This window comes from Diadema antillarum, unplaced genomic scaffold, assembly GCF_040938485.1.
Source record: "Diadema antillarum isolate AM-2024a unplaced genomic scaffold, OU_Dant_1.0 scf00000170, whole genome shotgun sequence".
NCBI lineage: Eukaryota > Metazoa > Echinodermata > Echinoidea > Diadematoida > Diadematidae > Diadema > Diadema antillarum.
The window spans coordinates 2,176,638-2,200,813 of record NW_027271059.1 but is presented as its reverse complement, the minus strand read 5'-3'; the positions used below and the strand labels follow the sequence as shown (position 1 = coordinate 2,200,813).

The following is a 24,176-nucleotide window of genomic DNA, read 5'->3' as shown; positions in this document are numbered from 1 at the left end:
AAAGGAAATCATAGAAAAATATCTTATTTCTGGATCACCCTTTCATTCAAAAGCATGCAGTTTACTAACACTTGAACTACTATTTCGGTAAATCTTTTTTTTTTTTTTTTAACCAGCGGATTGGGAGGGGGCGCACCCCCCCCCTCCTCCGTAGTTACCATGGTTACGCCACTGCTTTTGAGTGAAATAATTGGACAGATTTCTTGAATTCTAACAAAAAAGCAAGAAAATCTTTTCATCGCGGGAATTATGATTATGTGGGGTTGGCAAATGGTGCGCTTGCCGTCCAATATCTTTATGGGGCCAACATTTTTTTCTTTCAAAAGCAAGAAAATCTTCTCATTTCGGGAATCATTAATTATGGGGGAGGGGGGGGGGCAAAACTCAAATATGCTTGCCCCTCCATTTTTTTTTTTTAATGAGGCTAAGGCTCGCTCTTGGGCTGGCAATGTGGATTGGTCAGTTTTAGTAATACATAGACCCTACATACTTGTAAGTAGCACACGTACATGCAAACGTGTATACTGAGTAAGTGCTCCGATCTGTATGGTCGATAGATAGTAAACACTGTAGAATACTGATAGATATGTATAAAATCAGCGCTGCCAGAACCAGGGGTGCGTATTGGTTTTGCCGACGAGCTTTTTTGTGTGTGTGTGTGTGTGTGTGTGTGTGTGTGTGTTTGTGTGTGTGTCCCTGGTGCAAACTATAAAAAAGAAAATATAAAAGAATAATTATTAAGCGTCCGGCGTTGAGGTCACTCGCAGACTGATTTTTTTTTTTTTTTTTTTAAGGATCTGAAGGGGGGTGCGTTCGCACCCAACGCACCCCCCCCCCCCCCTGGTGACGCCCATGTACTGTAACCCTATTACTCCTTACGCCTGCCCCGCTGGCCCCGGCTAACTAGATACCCATCGCACTGCTGGTAGTGCTGAGTAACAGTTACCACTGCTGCATTGAATGTGCATTGTTCATATATTCTACAGACTATTTATAAATAAGGCCGATATTACTGGAACTATACCCCTTCACAGAATTTAAGCAAATCGCGTAATGACTGGCGTAGGCATACATTTCCTAGTAAAAGGGACCTTTAGAGTATACTGAGATTACCTTGTACGCTAGTCTCGTATAGTGTACGTGTATCTACACTTCGGATCACAACCCTCAAATGCAACTCACCTTTTAAATGGAATACATATCTTTTATGTTTGACAGAAAATGTGAATGAAACTTAAGTTTAATTGTTGAAATCTTTGGAATGCCTGCAGAGTGTCAGTTTTGTAGGTAAAATTGACGAGGTTCACTTTTCCCCAACACAGTGAAAACTATGTGTTACATGTAGATGGACGTGCTTATAGTGAATCTCAGATCGATCTTTGCATTTTAGTGAGTCACTTCATGAGTGAAGAGGTGTTTGACATTTGCTGTTGGATATAACAATGTCCTGTTATGATTAAGTCATTGTGCATGTCCATATATATATATTTCTTTTATTTTCCCTGGTAGGAGAAGAAACAAGGTTAATGTCACTATCCCATGGCCCTTCTCATAACTAGGTTCCAGGACTCATGAAATATGTAATGTATGAATCCTGTCTTTTTCCCCTATAAATGTCTTCATGTATTTAGAATCATAAAATGCAAAAATGGCACAAATCTTTAGAATGGATGAATCCGTCTTTGCTATCTCTCTCTTGTCACATTATGTTGCTGCTGTTGTGCAGTGGGGATGTGATGGGGATGGAAATGAATACACTGCAAGCCACTTGCAATCCTTCATAATGTAGAAAGGGCTATACAGTATACATTGCCGAGTTGGTTCCTTTCACATGATTCCCTTCGTGATGAAATACTCCATATTATACACTTACACCTAATGATATCAGTCACTATGATGTATGGGGAAGGTGGTGATGCAATGGATAAGATATCTGAGATTTTGTTTCTTGGATTACCATGAATAGACATTGCAGTTATTACACACGTTTGTTTGTTTTTGTTGTATGTGTTGTTACGAAGGTTAACTTGGACTAACGAACCATCATCGTGATCATAACCACCAAATATACCCAGACTCTCAAACAAGGTGTATGGTCGATCTCGGTCATCTTGTCGAACTCCTTTATTTACATATTTCTCCGCGGAACAATAAAGTGCCCAGAAATGATAGTACAATGCACATGTATCTATAACAGTGTGTGTGTGTGTGTGTGTGTGTGTGTGTGTGTGTGTGTGTGTGTGTGTGTATGTGTGTGTGTGTGTGTGTGTGTGTGTGTTTTTATATTTTTTTAATTTTTTTTTTCCTGCTACAGGACTATGTACAGTGGACTCCCGTTATAGTAAAGTCCTCGGGACCGGCAGTTTTCTTTCGTTATGAAATTTTGTTTTAACCGAACAAACAAACTATAAAAATACATAGAGTGGATAATGTTACCTCCTGGATTTTTATATCGTTGTAACCGGAATTTCGTTATAACCGTGTTCGTTATAACGGGAGTGTACTGTACTGCTACTTGACGGACACATCCAAACGAACATGATTATTTACACATATCACACTCAATAACCTGAGTAATTTCCGTTTCCCATTTATTTCTTCATCTGCATCGTAGCATTAAATTTAGTCATCACAATAGTAATTTACTTTGAAATTAGCCACATGATATTCATTATAGCACTTAAATAATTCACACACCCAACTTTGTTGTACACCTATACGACCTACCACATACTAGTACTGCGTATTGTAGAAATCACGAAAATACATGTCTATCACATTACCAAAATAGTTTGCGCTTTAACGAAAACGTTACAGTGTTGAACAAAACATTAATAACAACAAGAAACATTACAAGAATAGTAAGGCAAGAATCGTTTTTTTTTTTCTTCTTTCTTTTTTTAGTATCCCAAGTGCCCGATTCTAACTTTCATATTTATGATGCTATCTACATTGTGTTTACCTGTATTCCTCTTGAAAGCACGATAAAACGATAAGCAACAGAAACGCTTCAAATAGGCTTAATAGGCGTTCTTTCTTATCATTTGTATTTTTCCACATGTATTACCCGTATACACAAAGCTATATTTTGGACATGTAGAAAGGAAGTTGGGTATATGACTTCATTTCAAATGAATTGAGGTAACGACGTCTATGATGCCATATCAACAATCGGGTTGAATAACCACCTAAAAAAAAATGAAACTCCTGACTCCAAATTCAGTTCTATTATGCAATATACAACGAAAATGTGAACTTCAACAACTGAAACACTTTCATTATGACCGGACACGGTCATGTAACGATTGGAACATATAGTCTCCAGACATCAGCAGCATGCACAGGCACGGCCATCAATTATAAACAGATTAGATAAGCTGAAGATGATTTTGGCTTTGGATTGGACAAAAAGAAAACAAAACCCGATGTAAAGTATACATGATACACCAAGTGTTTATACACCAAGTGTCTATACACCAAGTCTATACACCTAAAATAATGTAATGCTTAAATATGAATTTCAATCCATCTGTTATGGTTTCCAATTGAAAAACAGAAAACAGGTGGCATTACTTTCATAACATAGATTTTGTTTGAAGACAGTTTGGTAACCTCATGAACGTGAGGTCCATGGTAACCTGTATAATGATGCTGTTTTATTCTCTCTCTCTCTCTCTCTCTCTCTCTCTCTCTCTCTCTTGCTTTTAATACGTATATCACGACCTGCGTATCTCAATATAACTGCATGTATATCTTTACAAATGACTCAATTAATCTATATTAGATACAATACATGTAGTTATAAAATACCCTCGAATGATATATCATTTACTTATTATTTATCTAGCGATCCACGTCCCACAAGGTTTGCTTTTAGTGGATCACTATTTTCCATAAACGAATCTATTTTGCGCACGCCCACGAAGTATATATGCATTGTTCCACCTAATTATTGTATATATATATATATATATATATATATATATATATATGTATATATATATGAAGAGTTTGTTCGCAAAAACCGATAAGTCCATATATGTCAAATTGAGATATTTGCGATTAAAGGTCAAGAAAAATAAAGAAAATGATAAGGAAATTTTTGCTTCTTTTGACCATAACTTCAAAAATGTACCTTTGTATGTAGTGACCAATACATCATTTAAAAGGTATTATTTTGTACTTTATGACAGAGACCGTACTTCAAAATCTTCAAAAATGGACTTATCGGTTTTTGCGAACAAACTCTTCATTATGTTGTTATATGATTTCTCTCGGATACTGCATGAATCTTTTGCAAATGTTTGAACAAAATTATTTCATGACATGTTACTTTGTGCTATGTTTTGATTTTCGTTGATTGAAAATAAACTAATTGAATTGATTGATTAATGTTGGAAATTATATCCTGCACTATTCTGTTCTGCATCAATGCACTAAGAAACGCCCGTATGAAGCAATGCCCCGTGCTATCTATTTTATAATGATAATAATAGTAATAATGATTATAATAATGATAATAATAATAATTATTATTATTATTATTATTATTATCATTATTATTATTATTATTTTCATTGTTATTATCATCAAAATTATTATCATTATCACCATTATCATAGCCATTTTAATTGTTGATGATATTATTGATATGCCTATAGTAACTGTGTACTACTGTAATTATTATTCTTATTAAACATGAAAATGAAAATTTTACCCGAACAACCTGCTCATACGCACCCGAATTCGTGTGAGCTGATTTAAGCAGTGGTGGTTTTTGACTAAGTGTGTTGTGTCGCATTGTTAGTACGATAACAGTTCATGCACTGTTGGCACAACTTTGATCCAAATCACCGTTTGATGAAAAGTTCCTAAACATTGCATTCCGAAACATTTCTGCACAAAAATGCAGGCCTAATCAAACACGGTTTTGCATACAATCATTATTTTCTAGACGATTACATTGCACAATATGCCGTAATGAGTGCTTATAAGATTTCTGTCACACACTCAAACTTGAGTTATTATGAGGTCGGCGAAAGGGGGAGGGATTGTGTTCGTCTTATTGCTTCTATAATGGGATAAAGAGTCAACTCATCGATACCACCCCCCCCCCCAAAAAAAAAAAAAAAATAAAGGGAGGTAAAACAGAAACTATGAAAAATACACACACACCAAGTGTTTTGCACACATTACAAGAAAGCTTCAAACTTCCCCCCGTGCTTTCCAAAGTGTGTGTATGTAATACCGTATGAAAGGCCCTATTTAATAGGCCCATAGTTTATAGGCCTACTGGAGAATTCTGGTGATTGTTCCATTTCGTGGCGCGCTTTCTTAACCTGGAGAAAGCGGTGGGAGGATTGCCGCAACCCGCCTTAGCGCTTATAGTCTCTTGAAAATGTTTGCCCTCACTCCTCGTCCTGAAAAAAGGTGCACGTCATGAAAGAGGTAGGGCCTAAATGTTGAGCAAAATAGTGGTCATCTGCTCACATCATGCACTCAGCAATTTCCAAAGACTGCCCCGATATCAACACACATTACATCTTGCAAACTTTGGTGCAATTTTTGAGTTTCCAAATAACGCAGAAACATGAATATACCCGTCTGGATGTAAAGGTTCTGTTGAGACGAACACACGATAGGGTGAGTTACCATGGTTACCTATCTATAAACCGTTTGACAAAGTCTCGTGACCTGTACCTTGCTATTCTACAAGGCGCGACGAATTCAAGCAAGACTCTTGTTGTGATCGGTGAAGTTCACGGCAATCAGTCGCTCAGCGAGCACGCTCTTTTAAAAGTGGAGGCGTGTGTTAGGTGTAACATTCACTAGGCCCTAATCCACTCTTAGTCGTCGCATTTATAGAAATACAAAAGGACTGCAAATGTACATAGTGTATACATAAAAGAGCGTTTTTGTAGGATGAAGCCAAATGTGCACCACCACTAGAGCAGGAACGTGAAAGACAGATAACATAAACTATGTCCAAACTGTTGTTAGGCCTACCACCACAATATGGTGGTGATATCTAGATAGCATTTTATAGATTTAATTCATAGAATGCAAGTAGATATCACCGCCATACAGGCTATACTATGCTCATGCTAAAAGTAAGCCAGGTCTCTCATTTCAATCTCTTTAGCCGAGATATTGGTTGTAGCGATTGTATCTAGCATTGGAAAATGGGAAGAATGGGATCGTTTTCAGCAAGCCTTACCGGTGTGCCTTATAAAATCCTGCCATTTCAGACCTAGTGTGATGAGTACATTCTGAAATGTGTACATAGGCCCTATATAGTAATGCTTCTGGGAGTTGTTATGGTATCTTGAATGCATGAATAAATGACAGTTTTTATAAAAATGGAAAAGGAAAAACGGGAAAAAGAACATAAATATTCAGGTTGTGTTCACTATCATGAATGCATGTTTTCGTTGTAAGTTAGGCAATATAGATTATGATTAAGAAAAATAATTCAATATGTATTATAACATGGTTAACTTGGCGCTCAAAAGGATGTTCAAAATGTAACCAGAAAAATTCAAGTTAGCCGAAATCAATTCATTGCGACAGCTAACCAGAGAACTAAATCTTCATGATAAAGGGCCTACAACATGTCCTCCTCTGCTTTTATAATCACAATTAATCGCTTTGTTATCCCAGAGAGTCAATCAAAAGGCGAAGACTATTGTCCCTCGAACAAAAAGCACGACAAGGCACACCACCGCAGCGATGATTAATAGGAGGACGGCCACGATCAGCGCGATCAGCACGCGGCGACAATATTGTCGCGCAGCTGCATTGCCCCTTGGACCTCGTCAGCGGCGTCGGCGCGTGGACTCTCCTTCGCCTCTTCCGTCGGCGATGTGGGCTGTCGGCGGATTCTCTTGGCGAGGATTTGGAAGATGAAGCCAAAGAGAAGAATGATCTCGCCAATGGACATGAATGACATGCCGATGTAGAGACCAAGGATACCGCCCAACTCACCCAACAGACTGGCGACCTGGGAGGGAGTGGGAGAAAGTGATGACGAGTTTGATAACAAACCAGCAGGTAAAATATGGAGTGTTTAGACTCTATATCGTTATTAACCTTTGAGGCCTATATTAAAGAGTTAGTTGTAGTCTCTGAGAAAATACCCCCGTTTCAGCAGATTTGCAGAAGAAATAATGCGGTAGAGACTATGTAAACGAAGCACAGAAATTAAGAGACAGCAATAGTAATAGTATCACGGATTGAACAAACCCTTATATAGAAAGGAGGTATATCCCACTGTATAAAAAAAGCAACAACAACAGCAACAACAACAACATACCGGCCAAACTTTGGAGATGCATCAACTCATCATTGATAGCTCCCCCTCTAACTTTTCTAAAAATATACCAATACAAAATGCCACAATACCAGATGAATGGAAGGATATGATCGTGATAGTCAAATTCACAAGGAAAGCTGCAAAGATGATATCGGTAATTAGACCTACTTCTGTTACCCCGTTTGTCGCCAGGATCATAGAGAAAGTTGCCTATGACCAACGTCAGACTTACTTGATTTATAACCACATCTTTACAAATAAATAGTTTGGCTTTTGTCCAAAGCACTCTACCCAATATGCATTGCTAAATGTAACAGAAAAAAAATAGTTTGATGCTGTTGACTCTAGACATTGGTTGATAATAATCATTGGTTTAAAGGCTTTTGTAGCATTTTACATCAACTCACAAACTATATATAATATATATATATATGTATATGGCTTTGATTAAAATGCTATGATAAGATGGGTTTTTAAATTATTCGTCGAACCGGACACAATCTATACATGTGAATGGTTTCGTTTTAGATTAGGTAAGTATAAACTGTATGGGGTGCCACAGGGATCCCTGATTGGACCTGTCATCTTTTCCCCAATAATATGTGAATGAATTGTTGTCACTTTACGTAGATGGAACAATATGTTTATTTTACTTTGCAAAAAAAAAACCGAGGACATTGTTAAACGCTTAAATGAAAATCTTGTTTCGGTATCGCACTGGTTATCCTATAACAAACTATTAATTGTGAATAAGAAAAAAAATGTGAACTTATATTTCTTGGCACACCATCACGTCTAAGAAATCGAATGAATTCCATTATTGATAATAATGTATAATTCAGAGATTAAACATAATACATGTTAATATCTGAGAGTAATAGATAAGAATCTGTTCCTACCCTATGGAAACCAGCTCGGCTGATCATGGTGTTCCACCCCATGATGTGGAAATCAATTCAATTCAATTCAATTCAATTCAATTCAATACAATTCAATTCAATTCAATTCAATTCAATTCACTTCAGTTCAATTTAATTCAATTCAATTCAATTCAATTCAGTGCTTTCAAGCTACTCTGCCGCTGGTCTTCACCACAAAGGCAAAAACAGAAAAGGAGATGAAGAAATCACGGTCCATATCTCACAGAATAAACAATTTGTTATTATTATGTAATAAAAATCCTAAGCTCATGCCTTTCTTTCTAAGATATCCGAAAATTTACGACCCTCCTGTTAGCCATCATGTCATCATTTCTTAACCTTCACAACTCAAAATCCAATATGCGACGGATATAAAATCTTCTTCTGTAGAGTTTATAACATAAAGAATATTAAATGAATCTATGAAAGTATTTGGCACCAAAGACTATCACATCGTCACTTTAATTTGCATATTTGTGTATAACGTGGCAGAAGACCGATCCGTCCATTAGAGGATTTCTTAACTTCTGATAATTCCACTTCTTGTTTTACCAAAATCAAACTTGAATACGCGGAGTAAACTTTCGTTATGAGAAGAGAGTCTGGTCTCTTTGAAACACTCACCGAATTAGTAGCAACTTGTAAGTTAAGTTCGTAGTTCAGCTCCTCAAAGTATACGATAAGGTTGACAAGGTTCTTCCTGTAACAAAAAGAATATGTAATTGATCAATATATTTGAGACAATCGCAACACCAAAAATTGCATTAACTTGCATATTTTCCCTCTTCTGGACGTGATGAAATATGTAGCGAAATGAATTGATCTAAACAATATCTGATGTTTGTGAAAATCTACTCGTAATGAGTCATGCAATATCATCTTGACCCAAAAATAAATGCAAGTTTTCCTTTTTGTTTTAGCAGAAGTCCATGACATCTCAATAAGGTCAAGTAAAGTTGCGATGAATTGGAACGTACATCCTATTTTCAAATAAATTTTAATATACAATCTGTTTTTTCATTCAAGGTGCGAACAAAGTCTGATTTTTTTTTTGCCTCTAGATTTGCCATTTGACATGTTTTTTTAATCTTTTTCATTTTGTTCATTTAGGTTGCCTTGTTGATTTTTCCTAAATTTACAGGGCACGTCATGTTCTTATTGCTATTTCTTCTCTTGATAATTTTATAGTAGTATTGTAATGGTAAACTTGTATCTATTATAGTTACCATTTTTGTCTTCTTACAATTCAATTCAACTCAAATGAGATTTTATTTCCTAAGCACATTTTTTGTTGATACAAGTTCAAGGAAAAAACAAACAATGTACAATGTATTACAATAATATATCTATGTAGGCATATAGTTATGTACATGTGAAACCAATTATTGTTCAAAATATTTTGTTATTGGATAAGAGAGGCCAACGTAAAAGACAAGCTTGCAGAAATGTGGGCCACTTTGCCAAGAGGTCCGAATTCATTCAAGCGTGTAGTTTCCATGTTGATCCTCCTTCCATTTCAATGCAGTATTCATTTTATATTTCATTAAATCAGTAAAATCAATCAATGAATGAATAAAAAAGAAAATGATTAAAAAATTATGGCCTATAATAACACGCCTCGGGATACGCGTTTCCACGGAAATCATGATTTGTGAAAGTCACCTCGTACACGTGCTACCAACACATTTACCTTTTTCCTCTTTGTTTAACTTGTGCGGGAGGAGGGATACATATTTCAGACGTCCATTTACAGCAATCTCCATGCCAAGAAAAAAAACACACATCTTTTGTTTTCTTCCACAATTACTGCTTGTCAGAGGTAAACGGCACGGAAGGGTTTTTTTTCCCTCCTTTTCTCCTACCTCTTGTTTACGGTGGGCTACTGTCTAGGTAGAAGGAATTTTTAGGCCAACAGCTGGCGAGATCGAGGGTTTGCAAGCTGCATCCTTCTCGTAGCACGGTAAGAAATGATTGGCTGGGTTTCCCGCGAATTTTGTTATAATTCATTTGGTTATCAATAAAGGCCCCATCCCGGTATTTGAATAAAGATAATGCAAGCGACAGTGAGAAGTCAAATTACACGTTAATTATTATTGTATTGGTATGGGAGTGAAAGGTTAAAATTAAGGGAATCGCACTGATTGGAGAGTGATAATGTATGCAAGGTTAAGAGCGAGAGAGGGAGCGTGAGAGAAGATAAATAGCTGTGAAGGAGGAATAAAAGAGGAGAAGCTAATCCGACGCGAGAGTGGAAAGACCGTTTGTGCCCATTTGGAAGGGTCCATATGGAACGCCATTAAGGAAACAATACAAAATTCATTTTACTCCAGCCAATATTCATTTCACTTTTAACATATACATTTCACTCTCAAGCATTTATTTTACTTTTTATAAAAATACATTTCACTTTTCACAATAATACATTTCACTTTTAAATTAAATTCATTTCACTTTTCACAAAAATACATTTCACTTTTGCATTAAACTTCATCTCACTTTTCACAAAAATACATTTCACTTTTGAATTAAAATTCATTTCACTTTTCACAAAAATACATTTCACTTTTACATAAAGATTCATTTCACTTTTACATAAAGATTCATTTCACTTTTCATAAAAATACATTTCACTTTTAGATACAAATTCATTTCACTCTTCACAAAAATACATTTCACTTTGGCGTACCATATCACTCAGACGAAACCATTTCACTGCGCTAAAACCATTTCACTCTGATAAAACCATTTCACTCTGATAACAAAAAAATACGTTCCTCTTTTTTCTAGGCCAAAAGATGGCGCCAGTCTGAGAGGAGTCACAGTGCCATGGCACTTTATTAGCACTGAGCTGAGGTGAGTAGCCGGCCAGCTGGCCGGCTGGCTATGCATGCAGTACCTAGATTTACTGAGTAGCCAGTCAGTCGGCAAGCCCGAAAAAACCTGTCTAGAATAATGTCCAAGTCCTCGCACGCGAGTTGACCCCGCAAGTCATAGAGAGCGCGATTGGAGAATCGTTTTGAAATGCTCATATCTTGGTCACTGAATTTTGTTTTCACATGATTTTTCTTTTATTTGATAGGTAAAGGTTAAAACTTGGATGCTATCTTGTTGATTTTTCCAAGAACGACATGAAAGATTATCAACTTCGTGGCTCACTAATTGCAGATGTTCCGGAAATAATGGATACAGATATTCTTCTAAAATTCTCCTAAAAGTCTTCTTTTTCATCGTGGGGCACCAACAAAAGTTATATCATGTAAAAGGAAATTTATTCAGCTTTAAGATGATACCTAAAAGTGTAATATGATGACTTGTAGATGGGTCAGCAGCCAGCTGATATCATAGGGATGTCATTCCTTTTTTTCTCGGCACGAAATCGCGAAGTACTGTACTGTCCCACATAGAAATTGACGTGTGTCCTCGATGCCTTTGTACGTGTGTGTTACTGTATGAGCGACCCCAGCGTAAATACACGTGGTCAGTTTCGAGCGTCTAGCTGTGATATACTGTACTTGTGTGCAGTGTCTGTCATTAGACAATACGTACTAATAGTCTACAGCCTCTTGCTTGGCCTCTCTCTCTCTCTCTCTCTCTCTCCCTCTCTTTTTTGATTATATGTCTTGTTCTTGTTATTCATAATACAATGTATCTTTGTTTTGTTTGCTTTGTCCACCCTTCTGATTTCGTCAACAGGAAGTGTCTGATTCTCAGTTTCATTCTGCCATCAATCATTCACATCACTCTCTCTCAATTCAAAGCATCCTAAGCATCCACTCAAATACATTATAACCACTACTTATACCGTTCACTCCGCTAAAGTGAACACAGTTACATTATATCGAAATTCCGCTCACATTATCCACTTTTTTTTACATGCTTGATTATAACAACATTTTGATATAACAAAAGAAAGCTGTTGATCCCAAGGACTTCACTAAATTACTTCACTCTATTACTATAGGCCTACCTAACTAGGCAGAGAAATTTACATACATTATTGCACGTGCCATTCTCATCAATTAATAAAATACCTTGATTTTCATTAATAACAACAGAGAAAGGAGCACAATCCACAAGTTTTTTTTCTTTATAAATGTATATACATCTCCATATACATATATATATATATATATATATATATATATATATTTATTACATGTAAGTGTTGAAAGAACTACATTGCAGTTAAGTTTCAAGGTATCCACCAATCTTCATGACAATGTATCACACACATAACAAAAAAAAAATAATACCTAAAGTAAGAGCTGCATAAGCAGTCTACAGTTTTATCTATTTTTTAGCAGTATAGTCAAATGCAGTTTTAAATCATTTTATTTTCTTATTTATAACTCTCATTTATTTATTCATCCATTTATTAATTATTTTTAATTCATTTTTTGGTGGTGGCATTGGACTCAGTCTCCAGCCAAGTGGCATGTAAGAGACCTACGAAAGGTACAACTGTCAGCGGTCTTGTGAGTACATGTAGGAACGCGAGTAGGATCAGTCTGTCTTGACTACAACAGTGATGTACAGTGAACATTTCAAAAAAAAATCTTCTGGTGAAGCTCAGTAATAAGACAAGAGCAAATGAATGTACCAGGTAGTTTGAACAATTGCAGAGCTACATTGTATTGAGCAGATCTGTACAAATAATTTGCCGGCAAATTTTGACACTGGCAATAAACTAACTATACTGATACCGATGTTGCACAAACATAAGTAACAGTTGTGAATATCGCTTGAATGTTTTGTAAGTGAATAAAATCAAGCAAGAATACCACAAATGTTTTGAGGCAATACTCTGTAAATTACATGCCATCTACACTTTTGGCAAGGTTTCACTCAAATGATACATGTACAGAGATAACTTCATTAATAGTTCAAACTGCATGAATGTTTGAGGGTGTACAAATGCCCTTGAGTACTCTGAAGGCAGGTACACATACGTGTATCTACTATAGTATTCACATCGCCAAGGTTTCACACACATGAATAGAGGGTGACAGTAAACTGGCAGCTGCAAGAGCAATTTGAGGGTGTACATGTATACATATGAAGTGTACTTACTGGAAACAAAATGAAACATGTACAAAATATATAAACTTCATCGACAGTCCAAACAGCAGAGAATGTTTTGAAGGTGTACATATGCCCTTAAATACGTTGAAGGCAAGTACAATGTATCTATTGGTCACACTGCCAATGTTGCAAACACATGAACTGGCAGCTGCATCAACAATTCAGAAGTGTACATACTACATATGAAGCAGGGGCGGATCCAGGAATTTCGTAAAGAGGGGACGTGTTTACAAAATTAAAGGGGGGCGCATGCACCCCTCCCCCATTTTTTTTCTTTTAATTTCTTTTGTTTAAACAAAAAATAAAGGGGGGCGTGCGCCAGTTGCGGTCCTAACTGGATCCGCCACTGTATGAAGTACACTTACTGGAAACTAAACAGATACAAAATTTAAAGTAACTTTAAAACATCAATATTACTGGAAATCGAAGCAGACAGATTAGATTTGGCCTTATAGCATCTTGCAAAACATCTATGTGAAGAAATCTTTCATTCCCAACTTTAGCATTGACTGTATATAATCTTATCTGAAATGTCAAAAGGCAAACTAATCATCCCAACATCTCTGTCAACTGAATACACATGTATCAGTACATGTACACAAGCAGTATCATACACATTTAAAATATCTGTGTGTCACTCTCTTCATGGTTATGACTGAGTGAATGATACAAATGTGTATTCGAACCCCTTACCAGTAACAACACTCGACAACCCTGGGGTAGACTACAGGCCAACATGAAACCCCCCAGGTGTTATAAAAATCTGCTCATCTTACCTTTCACAAGGTCCACAATTTTTCTTTACAGGTATCTAATAAGAGCATGCCCGTTCAATGCGAACATGTTCAACATTTTGGTTGATTTGGGGGAAGTACTAATGTAATGTATCATCTATCTAACTGTTGTGTCAAAATCGTCATCTTCCTTATCCCTTCTTGACCGTTCAATTCCTTTTGGTGACATACCTTGTGTATCTTCCTGATTGAACAGAATTCTTACATCTTTGAAACCTCTTCTGAAATGGGTCACAACCAAAATATTAGCAATAAAACATGCATACATGTACTAACTAAACCTCTTATAGTGCTTCAGTGGTGATGTACAAATTAAATTCATACCTTCAGCAACAAGACATGCCCCCTGTCGAGTAATGGCTGTACGTCCAGATACTACTTCATACTGTACAATGTACTTGCTTCCATAACATTTATCAAGAATATCATGAAGGATAATATTTAGTTTAATCAGGGCTCATAATTCTGCCATCTGTACAGACTCCAAAGTAATTTATATGCACATAATTTAACATATACTATCTTGCATAGTTCCACACATTGATGTATCTGTAATGGTCGAACTTCACATTTACTACAACAACCGTGCTTTTCAAAGAATATACATGTACATCCTCTTTACTAAAAATGTTACCGGAAAGATGAATGAAGTTGATATACAGTAACATACTGTAATATGTTACAATTGTATATCAACTTCATTCTCCCTATTGTATCATATCACATATTTAGCACCTTTCTGAGGTAGGTTATCATGATCACATACTGCTCTAGGTTTTTCAATGAAATGAAAAAGTTGACAGGTGTACTAATCAGTTGTTTCTATTCTTGTGAGGAAGTCACTCAGCGCTTGCAAAACTGCAGTGCTCTCCTTGATAAAAATCTGTCAGAGATTGAATGATACGTGTGCATCCAAGAAAACAAAATACACTATAGAACTGACAGTGTAGATCTTCTCGTTTATGTCATGCAGATTTTCCTGGAGGCCACAGAGAAGAGAATCACCTTAAATATGCATGTTCCATCGGTGTGATGTCAGGTACTGGGGATACCTACATATACAATGTGACACAAATAGAGAAAGGATTAGAAAATGCATAACAACTTTTCCAGATATTAATCCAAATTAATCATAGATGATAATATTATTATAAACCATTATTCACAATAACATGTCCGAAAACATTATGTTGGAGTAAACCCCAATTCAAGCAGAGAGAAACTACAGACATGCACTGTACTATGGTAAACATATGAAGAGTCTGTTCGCAAAAACCGATAAGTCCATTTTTGAAGATTTTCAAGTACAGTCTCTGTCATAAAGTACAAAATAACACCTTTTTAAATGAGATATTGGTCACTACATATAAAAGGGCATTTTTGAAGTTATGGTCAAAAGAAGCAAAAATTTTCTTAGTATTCTATTTTTCCTGACCTTTAATCGCAAATATCTCCATTTGGCAAATATGGACTTATCGGGTTTTGCGAACAAACTCTTCATATTATTCTGAGAATAATTGCATTCATTCAGACATCCTCGTAAACTTTATTGTTACAAATTGTAGATGCGGAAGACTAATAATACATCTCTATATTTACTGACTACTTGTATACCAACTTGAAAAATTCAAATAGCCTGGTACTCTATTAGTGTTAACATTGCAGCCGGGTCAACTCTTAAACATGTCATGAAAATTATGTTTACATCAAATACTAGAATCGCTCTTGTGCCTTCTTTCTCCTTGCGAAAGAAAAAAACTAATAATGATAATAATATTGAATCTATACTGTTCTTGTTTGTATTAAGTGATGACTAAATCATATATTAACTACTAAGAGATGAAGACTAAGACCCTGTTTAATCTTCTTCTTCTTCTTCTTCTTCTAAATCTTCAAAGGGCTATAAAATGCAGCCTATCACGAAGGATATTATAGACAGCATACACATTGTACACTGTACAATTTTTGTGAATAAGTTGTAAATTTAAATTTACAAATTGCCATCGCCACATACAATTGTAGGCCTACCGCCACCGGCCTACACTGACTCACTGTACACAACACACGATATCACGAAGTTCCAATTGAGCGAATGAACAACGCTAATTTCAATATATGGGACTGACCCTGCACCTCCGCAGAGATCGTTAACAACGGTGCATTTACGGTCCGAAAAAGTCCCCTTCCCCACTAGATGCGATCACGTGACCTTCCGGAGGACTAGAATACATTATTTGTCCTCTAAAAATGCAATCTTCAGGCCTAATTTTTAACAAGTTATGCTTCTAGGGCACCGTCGATCTTGGTATCTGCATAAAGCACGAAGTATTGCCGACCTGATGAACAAAAAGTCACATCAATCCCCTTTTTAGATGGGTCAGCAGCCAGCTATAAACACGGGAATGTTTTGAAAGAGGAAAAATACTATGTCAACTTCGAGATACTATTTAAACGGCAAAAAATACTCATTTTGAACCGGAAAAAATAGCATGTCGATCACAAGAAGTCAGACATCAAACTTACCACACAACATCGCTGTTGAAAAGCGTTGTAAAACACACGTTATTCAGCAAGTCAGGCGTAGATTCAATTCTCGATGTAGTATGCATGTAACGGCACGAGCGTGCATGTGAGTGAGGCCGAGGCGAGGACCGTCGACTGCTAGCTCGCCTCGCATCGCTTCCGCGCCAGCGTAGCGCGCTAAATCTAGGTACTGCATGCATAGCCAGCCGGCCAGCTGGCCGGCCACTCACCTCAGCTCAGTGCTAATAAAGTGCCATGGCACTGTGACTCCTCTCAGACTGGCGCCACCTTTTGGCCGGGAAAAAAGAGGAACGTATTTTTTTTTTTAATCGGAGTGAAATGGTTTTATCGGAGTGAAATGGTTTTAGCGCAGTGAAATGGTTTCGTCTGAGTGATATGGTACGCCAAAGTGAAATGTATTTTTGTGAAGAGTGAAATGAATTTGTATTTAAAAGTGAAATGTATTTTTGTGAAAAGTGAAATGAATCTTTATGTAAAAGTGAAATGTATTTTTGTGAAAAGTGAAATGAATCTTCATGTAAAAGTGAAATGTATTTTTGTGAAAAGGGAAATGAATTTTAATTCAAAAGTGAAATGTATTTTTTTGAAAAGTGAGATGAAGTTTAATTCAAAAGTGAAATGTATTTTTGTGAAAAGTGAAATGAATTTTAATTTAAAAGTGAAATGTATTATTGTGAAAAGTGAAATGTATTTTTATAAAAAGTAAAATCAATGTTTGTGAGTGAAATGTATTTGTTAAAAGTGAAATGAATATTGGCTGGATTGAAATGAATTTTGTATTGTTTCCTTAATGGCGTTCCATAGGTCCAGGCTCGTCGAAATAGGAGGGAATCCAGGATAAGACTTCGCTGAGATCCAAGCTAAAAGGCTGTGAGGGAGAAAGCGAGAGAGAAATTGAACCTGTGATACTCCGAGGCTAAGGTATTCCTGCTGCTGAGCGGAATCGGCAGACAGGGCACTGGACGACAACTCCGAGGGCAGACGGCAACTCTCCGCGCGGGTGCAGGGCATAAAATAACTGTACGTGGAATTTAATGCTGATTTCAGTAATTTTTCCAGTTAGTTTTTTTTTTCTTAGGGACTCAATAGAGGCGCTGTTAAAACGAGGCGCCCGGTATTAAGTGACAATATTATGTTTTTGTACGAAGAGAATGATTTGAGGTGTAAGGTAAGAATGAATTGATATGTTGAAGAAAGTAGGGTGGTAATTTTTTTCGTGCAGAAATAAAGGACATGATTATGACGGTCAGATTGGAAGACATTAAGTTTACATAAGTATATCCAATATTGTTATAGCTGTAAACCAACAAGTTCGGTTATGGTTTATGCACACATTGTAAACATTGGTTATAAAAATGCGGAAGTTATAGATTATGATGAAGAGAATTCTCAGGTAGAGAAATGTTTTGGGGAGAATTTAAAGGAATAGTTATAGTAGTAATAGGTATTAAATATTCGCCATAGAGAGCGCCAATGCTATGATGTTATTAGATGATTTTGATATTGATGCTGTAAGATGATTTTGATATTGATGTTATAAGAAGATTGTGATACTGATGTTATGAGTGTGACACAGAATAGTCGCCGTGTATAGTCGGGGAATATCAAAGTGAGAACAGAACAGTATTAACCCTAACTAGGCCGGGCTATTTAGGTCGATCATGGAGCCGGGGGGCCTCCCAGGCCCCCCCTCCTGATCTCGGCCGTCGACCGCGCGATCGCGACGAAAATTGGCACGCACATTGCCTATGACGTAATCTATGGTACCACGAAGTTAAATTTTAAAAGAAATTTATGCATAATGATGCATGAAACCAGACAATTTGGTATAAATCACTAAATAAAGCTCACAATGAGCACATTTTTTGTGTTAATATTCTTTTCAGTGTCCTGAGCAAATATAAGAGAAAAAAAAATGCGGCATCAGAGAAATTTCTTAAGTATTTTATTGTTTTTTTATTTCTGATGTATTTCTTTGTTTTTTCGACTTTATGTTTTTCATTGTTTTTTCGATGAAACTTGTCTGCGACATTGTTCCGAACCTAGAAAATATGCTACTAATTGATTTTAATCAATAAAACCCCCAAATAATCATGCTTTTATGAAATTTGCCTGTAAGCACAGTTTGCTTTGAAATTGTACTCAAATTCATGTTTTTGAGAAATTTTTGGCCTGACATGCACGTACATATTTATGCGCAACTTCGGAACCGCGCGCCCAGGCACCGCAAATTTGGTGTCAAAAGATGCGGGAGACTCGAAAGAAAAAAGTCATGAAACGTCGCGGCGATATCTTTTCGCGTTAGCGATACATCGCGCGGTACGTCGAGGGGGGGGGGGGGGGGGGGGGGGCTCGGAGGCCCTCCCCCTTCCCCCCCCCCCCCCCGCCTAGGTAGGGTTAATATGGATGGACATTATTGTGTTAGTGATGGTTAATTGTAAATTTACAGCCGCATCCGCCTATTGCTACGAGCTGAGACAGCCGCATAGCTACGAGCTGAGGCAGCCGCAGTGCTACGAGCGGAGACAGCTGCACTACTACGAGCCGAGTCCGGGACCAGCCGCTGCTCGGTGACACAGTCACGGTCGTCAACAGAGACGCTGTCATCACTGGCCGGGCCAGACTGGTCGACGTCGGCACCGACGCTGCACCCTAGCGATCTACAAGACGGACGAGGGCGCCCTCCAGCGACGTCATCGGACACAGAACTCGGCAAGATAACGTCTGACAGTTGATAGTTACAGAAGCTCCGTAGGCAGTAGTATAAGTGTAGTGTAATTGTAACAGGGAGTTTGATGAGTTTGATTTAATCTAATAAATTCAGTGGAATATTTGATTTAAGTATATAAGCAGATAATTCATTTATGTTGCATTGCGTTATGATGACATTTGTCAGAAAACAAAGAACCCGTAGAGGAATTAAATTTTTGTTTATTGCTTTTTGAACTCAAAGAAAAATCTTCACGCTGTGTTATTTACGTGGTCTATACTAGAGTAAAGTAGCGCAGTAAGTTCCCCCTGACACCGTTGATGACCATTGAATGCAATGATTTGTTGGATTGTCTTATCATTTCAATAATAAGATATTTAAATGAAATGTAACACACAGGTGGTGCCTATTAACCCGTTCCATATGCTGAATTCCGGATTCACCATAAACTTAATACAAAGGCCACGAGGTTCCCGTAAAGCACTCGTGATCTGACACAAGTGTCAGATTGCCGAAACAAATTTCTAGAATGTGATGCTGAATAAAACAACTGGAACATTACCTGGACAGTTCTGTGTTGTTCAAAGTTCTTGCAGCCTTCTCATTAATCTTTATCAGCTGGAGCGCTAGATGTTCCTGGAGAGCGTGTGTGTGTGTGTGTGTGTTTGTGTACAGGGATTATAGTTTGTGTGTGTAAAGGTGGAGAAGGAAAACGGAGAGGAAAAATATTACCTTTCATTATTCCACACTATCAACACTATTCCACACTATCCACACTATCGACACAGTCTTTAAAAAAATCAAAACTGTATAGAAATGTAAATGAAATGATTTTTCTAGATTTGATTTGATTTCATTTTGTGTTTTTTTAAATACTATCATCATCAAACATTCATGAATCGAAATACATATTAGATGATCGATGAAATACAATTCTCAGAAAAGAAATGCTAAAATAATAATCTGAAACGATTTATTCAGCGAAATGAATAAGGATTATCATCTTGCGTAATTTCTTGTAATATTTTCCTAGCCCTTATCTTATCAGACGCAATCGAATCAAAATTATACAGTTTTATTTAGTATCCATGCAGAAGAACAAAATAATGGATATCAAAACTGTTTCTGCATTACAGTGACGGCGTGATCACCTCTGAAAAGAACCGTCTGGGTGATGAACAATCATAATACATGATGTTATAGGCCTGTATACTCACCTCGTACCTCTCCGCTGGCCAGAGTGCTGCAAATGCATTCGGACGATACATAATCTCACTGTTGAAGAATATAAAGGATCAAGACAGACATTAGGCCGCAAGTACAGGTTTGAGTTAACGGTACGATTCGATGTGGTAACAACGATCACTATCACGGTAACTTGTTCTCCTAACGCAAAACCTTCTCTCACCGTAATCTCTTAATTCTTACCCAATTATCAAAGCGAAGTTTCCGATTAATCGAAGAACATGTTTCATTGAAGCCACAGGTACTCATAGGCTTCCTAAGTACTAATTCTGCCAACAGAAGTATAAGATTAATTTTATATGATCATTATCGTCTCAATCATATGGTTGTAGTTGCATACGTTATACATGTCTTAAAATGGCTCGAGTCCCATCACGTGACAAACGCTTCAGGAATATAATTTATTGCAATATCATTGGTATAGTGATGAACACAACTACACTACTACTACTACTACTATGTTATAGTATTACTATCTTTATACTTTGATGATGATGATAATAATAATAATAAAAATAATTATAATAATAATAATAATAATAATAATAATAATAATGATAATAATAATAATAATAATAAAATAACGATGACAATGTTACGTATTTACCGGATTTCTGATCTGTGATATGTATTTCAGAATACTTGATATATGCAGAGAGCAACGCAGTGATTCGCGGTACTTATAACATGTGTTTTGATACTGACATTAAACTATAAATTGTATTCTTCTGTGAGTGTCTCCTTCTACGTTATGCTGAAGTCTGGCCTCTACCTGTATCGGAACTGCTGACATTTTAATTGCATTCCCTCATCGAAATACCTGCATGGCAACGCTCAACAATGGAACAATTTATTCTAACAAAATTTCTCACGCACTATTATACATTCTAAGTCGACAGTTATTTTATTTCTAGGGTCCGTGCATTATGTATACCTGCAAGAGATCGGGCAGGCACATTCCAGTGTGTTCGTTTCGTAGAGATACAAGACCAGCTGCAGGCACCTTTCTGCAACAAGAAATCAAGTATATGAAAGATGTGCAGGTATAATACTTACTATGATGAGTGCGAATAACTTATATGCTCACGCTAACTCCTACGTACAGGCATTAATTGAATGTCTCTGTTAATTTCCCTCAGTCTATACACCTCCATTTTTGCTTTTTCTTGAGACCCCAATCCTTTAAAAGCTTATTAGTAGGTTCTTTTAATACGTTTTCTCTCACAGGAAATAATAGAATTCACTTCGTTGCATAGACACTTTATAATTTGTTGCGTTTCCGCAATATTCAACGTCTGTTCGATCTTTTTTGTGCATGCTTGCTTGCTTCGGATCTAGAAACCTTTACTTGTTAATCTTCATTATGATTGTTTCATGACGATTACTCAATAATGTTCTAAACTTCAACGCGTTAATTTTGTGGCATGTGTTTGAAGTGAAGGTGGAAAGAAATATATTTTTTTTTTTCGTTAACTTCGGTTGAGTCATTGAAAGATGTTTTGGGAAGAACATTGTGGGAGACATTAATGAATTTGAATGTTCAGATCTTAAATCGTATGCTCCTATACAAATATGCTAGAACGCTTTGAAATAGCTGTTGAATTTGAATTGAACGACACGGAATTCGAATGAGGATTTATCAGGCCTATCACAGTATCGTGTATTTGAATCCTTTTCATTCTTATTGAGTGGGAAGAATACAAAATTGAGATGGAAAATCTCCATTGTTTTACTGTTATTATTATGATTATTATTATCATCATTGATATTCTGCCCCTTTGTGAATGATGTGACATTGTGGGAGCTGCTTGCGCCTGTGAATATTTGTATTAACTGATAAGTTGTGCTTTACATTACATTATTATTATCATTACTACTACTACTACTTACTTACCATGCCACTACTGCTACTACTACTCTTATCATCACCGTCATTATTGTCATCATCATTTTCATTATTATAAAATCAGTACACCAGTACCAAGATTACAACAAAAGCCACTTGTATAGTAAAAGGTGATGGCATGAGTTATAATGCAGTGACGATGGACTGATAGACCAAATCATGATAAATCTATATACCTTGTGTCGAGTTGAGGGAGGTACACTGGGTCGTGTTGATGAGTCTGATGTCTTTGATGCACTTACAGCGATCTAAGAGAGCCTTCTGAAGGCACATTTTATAACACGCTCTGTTGCTGTAGGAAAACTCGGCGATCTCCGTGAAGTTAGTGTTCGTCCCGTCTCTGGTGCACGGGACGCCATATCGACCCCCCAGTCGAGTGACGTTGACCTGGGAAAAAAACAAAAACAAAACAAAATTAAACAAAGCAAAGCCAAACGAAGCAAAACAAAACAAAACAAATGAATGTAAAAGAAATAATAGTAAAGCGAAACGAAATGAAACAAGTTACTATACATGCCTTATTTAAATATTTCAGCAGCCTTCTTCCAAACCTCTTCGTTTTTTTCTTATATTGAATTAATTTGTATCATAAACTTCATATTATCAAGGAATCCCAAGACCATTCTAGTCAAAGCGAATTCTTGTTACATTTCTTTACGTTCGTTATAAATACGTACATATGCATTTAATCATTATCATAATCTTATACCATTTATTATAACATCTTTTATTGTAATATATATATCAATACACACACATATAATATGTGTACGTGTTTATATATGATAGTGTTCACACAATCACATATCTCTTCTACTTAGCCTTTGTTAACTAGTAAGATTGATTTTCTTAGAAACTGTAGCAGTATGGAATAATGCTAAATGTCTATATCGTGATACTATAATGAGGAGACCGCCCCGCTGAAAATCGCATAAATCAAGTCAAATGAGGCTATGACGTCATCACCTTGATAGTCGCTCAATAATCCTAATCCCCATTAGCAAAATCAACACATCGTTTTCTTCACAGTAGAATTCTGATATGATTTGATGTGAACTTCAACACGTAAGAGACGTACCTCTCTCAGACTAATGGAGGTCTTTTGACCCGTAGACACTGTTATACCGTCGTCCTCTGGGAACGGCTGCACTGTGGGCGGGTGAATGGAGACTTTCACGCCAGAATCCGTGGACAACAAGCCAACATACTCAGGCTGCTCCACGAACAATGTGAGATGCAGTCCTTTGGAAGATAAGAAAGCAAACAAGCAAGCAACTAAAAAGACATACAAACAAATATATTATCGGGAGTCAGAGCTGAACTCGAGGCATATTACTCAAGTAATTTCTTCAAGATCGTCATGTTTATGACATAATCACTCTTGTTCATGTTGCTTTTTTGTGTTGAATAAATGCAATATTAATAGTACTCTTTAGTGTTTTCTCTGTAAAAAATACACACACATGCTGCATGAGTAGGGCAAAATTAATGACAAACTTACCATACTGCGCACCAGTTCTGCCCGTATATCTCGCTACCTTGGCTTTGTCTGCGGGGTTCGCGCCATTAAATGTAAAACAGTTGCCATAGTCTCCGTGCTGCCACATGGTAAAATTCCTGGGGTTTATGAAAGAATTATTACAAACCAAAAGGCGATTAATAC

At 36.7% G+C, this 24,176-nt stretch overlaps 1 protein-coding gene across 1 annotated transcript in view; it reads right to left on the bottom strand.

The window, feature by feature from the left end:
* Nucleotides 1–6,763: 6,763 nt before the first annotated feature.
* Nucleotides 6,764–24,176, bottom strand: part of LOC139722696 (epithelial sodium channel subunit alpha-like) — a 48,170-nt gene continuing 30,757 nt past the window's right edge. The window contains exons 7-14 of the mRNA XM_071633989.1: nt 24,015–24,130; nt 23,592–23,755; nt 22,690–22,900; nt 21,542–21,614; nt 20,580–20,637; nt 19,925–19,998; nt 8,857–8,932; nt 6,764–7,000 (exon numbers count right to left, since the gene is read on the bottom strand). Coding sequence (XP_071490090.1) covers nt 6,764–7,000; nt 8,857–8,932; nt 19,925–19,998; nt 20,580–20,637; nt 21,542–21,614; nt 22,690–22,900; nt 23,592–23,755; nt 24,015–24,130 — 1,009 coding nt within the window. The remainder of the gene's footprint in view (nt 7,001–8,856; nt 8,933–19,924; nt 19,999–20,579; nt 20,638–21,541; nt 21,615–22,689; nt 22,901–23,591; nt 23,756–24,014; nt 24,131–24,176) is intronic.